The sequence below is a fragment of the Carya illinoinensis genome, chromosome 16 (assembly GCF_018687715.1).
Source record: "Carya illinoinensis cultivar Pawnee chromosome 16, C.illinoinensisPawnee_v1, whole genome shotgun sequence".
Lineage (NCBI taxonomy): Eukaryota > Viridiplantae > Streptophyta > Magnoliopsida > Fagales > Juglandaceae > Carya > Carya illinoinensis.
This window is the reverse complement of record NC_056767.1, coordinates 12,440,413-12,447,196: the sequence shown is the minus strand read 5'-3', so window position 1 is coordinate 12,447,196 and position 6,784 is coordinate 12,440,413. Positions and strand designations below refer to the sequence as shown.

The window sequence follows — 6,784 nt, the reverse complement described above, 5'->3', positions numbered from 1 at the left end:
GAAAAACTAACGCATATTTTCAGGGGGAGCTTAAGTATTAATATAGGTTTCAAGTTCTATCAAATATTTGTCATCATCAAAAAGGGAGAGATTGTTGAACTCAAGGTTTCAAGTTTCATGTGATTATAAATCTACACATGGATTTTGATGATAACAAATGAATTCAAAGAATAAAGAAGTCTCAAGCTCAAGTTGTCTACACAATGGAGTCAAGCACATCAAGGAAACAAGCATGAGCAAGAAGGGAATAAGTTCACATTAAAATTATAGAGTAATGTTGTAAATCTCTTCAAAATTCGAAATTAGGATTAATGCTCAAAATTAATATTTTATCATAAAGCATTAAAATACATTTTCCACATGTGCATGAATATTTTTGAAAATTAAATTTGAAAATTTTGAAAGATGATTGATTGTCATCTTTTGCATGTGCATGCCTTGATTAAAGGGTTGAACTTTGAAAATATTAAAGATGATTGATTATTATCTTTCACATGTGCATGTTTTATTTGAATATTTTCAAAAGTGATTGATGCTTTTTTAGACTTATACAAAAAGTAAAAGATTAGGTTTGAATTTTTTGAAAATGAAAGTGTGCTCATTTTGTCATATGCCAAAAGTAAAAGATTAGGTTTGATTTTTTTTGAAAAAGTGAATGATGTTGTCTTTGACAATTGAGAAAGAAGAACCTTTTATTTGAATTCTTTGAAAAAGTGAATGATGTTGTCTTTGACAATTGAAAAAGAAGAACCTTTTATTTGAATTTTTTGAAAAAGTGAATGATGTTGTCTTTGACATGTGAATCTTTTTAAATTTGAATATGAAGTCTCATATGCCTATAAATAGATCATTTGAGAGCTTCACATTTACAACACCAAGAGCATACAACATTCATTCAAAGCTTTCATTCTCTCTTCTCTAAACATTGAGCCTTAATCCTTGTTCATTTTGAGAGATATAGCTTGCGCTGTATTGTTCTTATTTCACTCGTTGAGGAGTGTTTTCTGATAACCTACCCACTATCAGCTTTTGTATCAGAAAAAGGGTGTGTATAACCCTTGTGTGTGTAGAAAGTATTCTACACAGGGAATAGTTGAATCACCACGTGTAAGGTGATTGCAAGTGTAGAGGGTGTTCTACACGGATCCTTTGTAGCGGTGTTGTTCAAAGGTGTAATAGGTTTCTATCTCCACCTGAAGGAGGTTGAATAGTGAATTTGGGAATCCTCAAGGGGTAGCTTGAGGCGAGGACGTAGGCAGTGGGGCCGAACCTCGTTAACATACTAAGTTTGCTTCTCTCTTACCCTTACTCTTTATATTTATTGTTATTTCATATTTTGTTTATATTTTATATTATATATTTGATTTATAATTGTTATTTTTTTTAATACAACTCAATTCACCCCCCCTCTTGTGTTAGTCATCTGGGCAACAATTACATATATAAATTATATATAAAAAATATTTTATTATTTATATAATATTCAAATTTTAATTTATATATATTTTTAAATCAGTCTGGTCCCGAAAAGCACATAACTAAAATCAAATCTGATCTGGCTGGTTTTTACAATATAGGAACCAGTTCCGGACTAGACCGATCCAAAACTGGACTAATCGGTTTGGTCCGAGCCGGTCTAAGCGGGTTTTCGATTTTTCAGTTTAAACTTTCAACCCTAATTCTAAGTATCCTTCATAACTACTACTAGTTGAGACCCTAGCTATCTCTAATATTTGTTTTCTTGTAGCTTCTTCAGTGTTTGAACTAAAAAAGATTGTAGTATTTTGTTTATTTGGAAATTGCCCTAAAGCCATCCGATACCTGTTCAACAAACATTGGTTCTTTTGCCATTTTGTTAACATTGCCCTCCTAAAAATCACACAATCATCAATAAACAATTAATGATTAATTCTAATACCCCTTCTTGTAACAGCAATTCCTTTTGATTATCCATTCCTTTCTGATGCCTCTATTAGAGAACTCAATTCTTTAGCACATAGGATAAAAAGGTGAGGGGAAATGGGGTCCTCTTGCATTAAACCCCTTAAGGGTTTCAACTTCTCTCCAAGCTACCCATTCATCAACACAGAATTTGATACAATAGTAACACATTCCATGAAGTTTATCCATTTTTCATCAAAACCAAGCTTTCTCATAATTGCCGCCAAGAATATCCACTGAATTCTGTTATATGCTTTAAACATATCAAGTTTAAGAGCCATGCTGCCTCTCTTGCCCTTTTGTCTAGTCTTCATTGTGTTTAAAGTCTCGTATGCAAGTATGATGTTATCTATGATTAGCCTTCTTGGATAAAGGCAGTTTAGCAGCTTGATATGATAGATGGTAGGAACTTCTTTAACTTGCTTGCTAGTATTTTTATACAATTTTGTAAAATATATTACACAAACTTATTGGTCTGAATTCACTAACAACAATAGGGCATTTGATCTTAGAAATTAAGGTTATATATGTAAAGATAATACCAACATCTAGCTTCCCCCTAATTTAAAAAACTTAAAATAGCTTGACATACCTCACCACCTACTACATTCCAATATGTTTGATAAAACAAGCTCCATAGCCATCAAGCCCTAGAGATTTAAGTGGTGACATCTGCTTCAAGGTTGCTTTGACCTCGTTTGATGAGAATTCTTTTATCAAATCTTCATTCATGCTCACTGTTATTCTTGGTGCAACTGATTGTAGACAGTCTTCAATACATTCTGCTGAAGGATTAGTGGACTTGAATATATCTCCAAAATACATAGTAAAAGCTTTTGAAATATCTTTTTGGTCTTTAAAACTTTTGCCTTGTGCATCTAAGATCTTCTTAATCCAGTTTCTTTTCCTCCTTTAACTGGCACATGTATGAAAAAAAAAACTTAATGTTCTTGTCCCCCATCTTGTATTAGGTTTTCTTTGCCCTTTGCCTTCATTTTATATCTTCATGTTCAAGTAGCAGGCCTAATTTCCTTTGTAAATCTTTGATAATACCTGCATTATAAGGGCCTTCTCTCATCTGTTCCCATTTGAGCTTGCCATTAATAGCCTTTATATCCTCCTGTGCAGCTTTCTTCTTCATTGAGTCCCATCGTGATAGAGCCCTTCTGCACCATTGTAATTTTTTCTCAACCACTTTAAATTTGTCTAATACATTAGCATCCCTTTCCCAAGCCTCCTATACAACTACCCCTCATTCCTCCTCTAATAACCATTTTGCTTCATATTTAAACAACCATTTTTTTTCTCCTCTTTCCTAGCCCCTCTTCTATGATGGATAACACAATTGACTTGTGATCAGAACTTTGACCTTGAAGAATTTCTACTTTAGCATGTCTTAGCAATTCTGACCATTTAGGATTAACCACTACTCTATCTAGCCTCTCTTTTGTAAAAGAATTATCTTCATGCTTATTACTCCATATAAACTTATCTCCTACCCATCCCAAGTAAAATAAGTTGTTTCCAAACCAAGCTTCTATGAACTCCTCCATTTGATCTTCTAGTCTATCTTCCTCCCATCTTCTCACCTTGGGAAATTATTTCATTAAAATCACCTAACACACACCAAGCTTGGTCTATGTTAGGCTTTAATAAATCTAATAAGTTCATGTTTCTTTCCTTCTATACTCTTCAGGGTGACCATAAAACCCAGCTAGCCACCAAAGCATGCTTGGATATGGATAGCAAATTCTAGCATGAATATGGTGCTAAGAGTAGTTTGTAATTTCCAAATCTAACTCACCTTCCCACATCATTGCTAATCCACCACTCCTACCCACAAGTTCCACCACAAAACACTCATCATATTTTACTCTTCTTTTTATTCTTTCCATTTTCTTTGCAAGTAGTTTTGTCTTCATTAAAAAACTACTTTGGGTCCCTTTTCCTTTATCATAAGACAAAGGTCTTGAATTGTTTGGGGGTTTCCAATCACCCGGCAGTTCCAACTTAAGGAATTCATAATGCCTGTGGGGCTCCACAGCAGCATCCATCATTAACAAATTGTTTGAATTATCCTCTCCACCCTACTTACTTTACTTCTTCTCTTCATTTCCTCACTTTTATTTTTAAATACAACATTTTCTATACTTCGTTTACTAGAATTACTAGGAATAGTAGCAAGTGGCTTACCATGACAATGTGCCCTTCTTATCCACTTATTCATATTCTGCCTACCCCTCTTGGAACCTACCTCTTCCATATTCTTTTGTTCCTGGTATGTTCATCCATATTCCAAAAGTCTTTTGAAAGTTGTATCATTTCTATTTACTTCAACCTAATTAGTTAGCTTTTCCACCAAGCCCATACCCCTCACACTATTATCCTCGAGCCCCTTAAAATTGTTATCTTTCATGCCTAAGATATTGGTTACTTGACCCTCCTCTATCAAGTCAATTAGGCCCATCAACTTCTTATCAGATAACCTCTCTTTGTTCAAATTGATGCCTTGATATTAAACACGTATTTCACCATTTGAATCCCCCTTCACCTGCTCTTATGTTCTTATCTTATACTTACATTTAGATAAGGTCAGTAATTGATCAGGTTCTTCTCTCTCTATCCTTATCTCTTCATTTCGTTTTTCAACATAATAGCTTTTTGAATTCTTGATATCCTCTCTAACTGCTTTCCACCCTCCTGAGACTCCTCCGCCCTATGATGCTTGAGCTTCCACCATTCTCTGAGGATTGTTGCCGAGAATCATATTCTTCCTCTAACTTCTTCCCCATCCATGCATCTTGCCACCTAGTCACAATCTTCTTTTTCTGGTTTGAGTCTGCTCTCAACCAAGCACCAAATTGATTCCTCCCTAATTGACTTTGCTTTGTATGTTAGTTTTCAGCACTTTAACCATTTTTTGCATGCACCAGTTTGCCACATTTGAAACAAACCCGAGTCAGTTTCTCATATTGAAGAAGAACCTAGCTTTTCTTTCTCAGCAAATAAACATTTGCCCCCTTGCAAGTGGTTTCCTCAGATCAATTTCTAAACAGACTCTCATATAATTTCCCTATGCAATTCCATCCTCACAAACATCAACCTCCTTCCTTGATCCAATAGTGCCCCCTATTAGAGTAGCAATTTCCTTTGTCATACATGCAAGCGGGAGATTATGCAGTTGCACCTAGAACTCCTCATAACTAAAACTCATCTGCTTTAGGGGTGTAAGCTCATCAAAAAGCTTCAAAATAAACAAACTATTATCTAAGAATCATGTTTTCCTTGCTAAAACTCAATCTTTATCATTTTTATTCTCAAAAGTTACCGTAAACTAGTTTTGTCAAATTTCTTGAAAAGCAAAATTTTTACTCACTTTCTAAATTTTTGCCATAGTTATTCTCACAATATCCTTCCCTATAATATGATAAGAACTCAATTTCCCTACAAGACTCTTTTCTCCCTCCCTTGTTCATGACATCTTCCAACTCGTTTGTATCAATATCAATCAGACTTGATAGCCTCAACTTAGACCACATATTTTCTATATCTTCCATCCTTCACCTCTCTGCCTTAATAACAGACAGACTAAGATACTCTTCTCTCTCACTACTAGAATTTGTTTATGGAAACTCTAGTAATAAAATCAGATTGTAAACTCCATCTATCCCTCCTCTTTCATAGAGAAGTTTAGGTTTTGCTTGGTACGTAATATGAAAATTTTGAATTTAAGATGAAATATTAAAATATTATATTTTAATATTATTATTGTTTTAGAATTTGAAAAAGTTAAGAAAAAGTTGAATTATTTATTATATTTTGTATAAAGATTTTTAAAAGTTGTAATGATGAGATGAAAATTTTGAATTTAATATAAAATTTTTTTATTACCAAACCAAATTTTAAGATGAGACTACTTAATTTTATAACTCTAACTTAACCTAATTCAACTCAAACTTAATTCAAAGAGATTGAAAACTTAACTCACCAAATCAAAATACTCAATAAATATTAGATATAAATCTCAAATTCGGATTCGAGCTCGAGCTTCGCAATCAAAGAACCGGATCGGCTCGTGGACTTGATATCCTAATTGTACGGACAATTTATTAGATAAATAAAAAATATATATATAGCCACAAAGCAACCCGACCAGTTGGGAGTTCAAATGGACCCAACCGGTTTGGAATCACTGACCCGACCCAATCTCCAACGACAACCTAAAGATTCCAACTTGAAGCTAATACATGTATGTATTATAATGAAATAGTTTCGATTCTGCGAAAAAAATAGAAAGCGTCCTAAAATGGGGGATAAATCGAAGAAGAACAAGACGAAGTCGGAGAGGAAGACGAAGAAGCATGTAGAGGACACAGAGAGTTCATCATCGGCATCCGCTTCTAGCTCTGATGATGACTCCTTGAAGAGGCGCCGTCGGCACCGTCACCGCCACAGAAGCGATGAGAAAGATTCGAGGAGAGAGAAAGAGAGGAGGAGAGAGAAAAGAAGAAAGGAGAGGGAGAGAGAGCGAAAGAGAAAGAAATTGAGAAAAGACGGAAAGAAGCGTAGGGTTTATGAGAATGAGGAGTCCCGGTCTGGATCCGAATCCGGGTCCGTGTCTTCGAGTGATGAGAGTGATCCGGAACGGGTTGAGGCCGACCCCGAAGCGGTGGTGCGAGACATGTTGACGGAATTCCCTAGTGTTGGCAATGATTTGATGCTGGTATTTTTTATTTAAATGAAAAGACAATTTTCTCTTTGATTGAATCTTTTTGGTGGATAAATTTGAAGCTAAATCAGTAGAAGATTATAAGGTTTTCAGCAGTGAACCTTATTTTTCTTA

General features: G+C 34.7%; 1 protein-coding gene across 1 annotated transcript in view; it reads left to right on the top strand.

Moving 5' to 3' along the window:
* The first annotated feature begins 6,139 nt into the window (after window positions 1-6,139).
* The window catches only part of LOC122299269, a 30,456-nt gene continuing 29,811 nt past the window's right edge, over window positions 6,140-6,784 (top strand). The window contains exon 1 of the mRNA XM_043109405.1: window positions 6,140-6,664. Within this exon, the coding sequence (XP_042965339.1) occupies window positions 6,248-6,664 (417 nt within the window). The 5' untranslated portion in view covers window positions 6,140-6,247. The remainder of the gene's footprint in view (window positions 6,665-6,784) is intronic.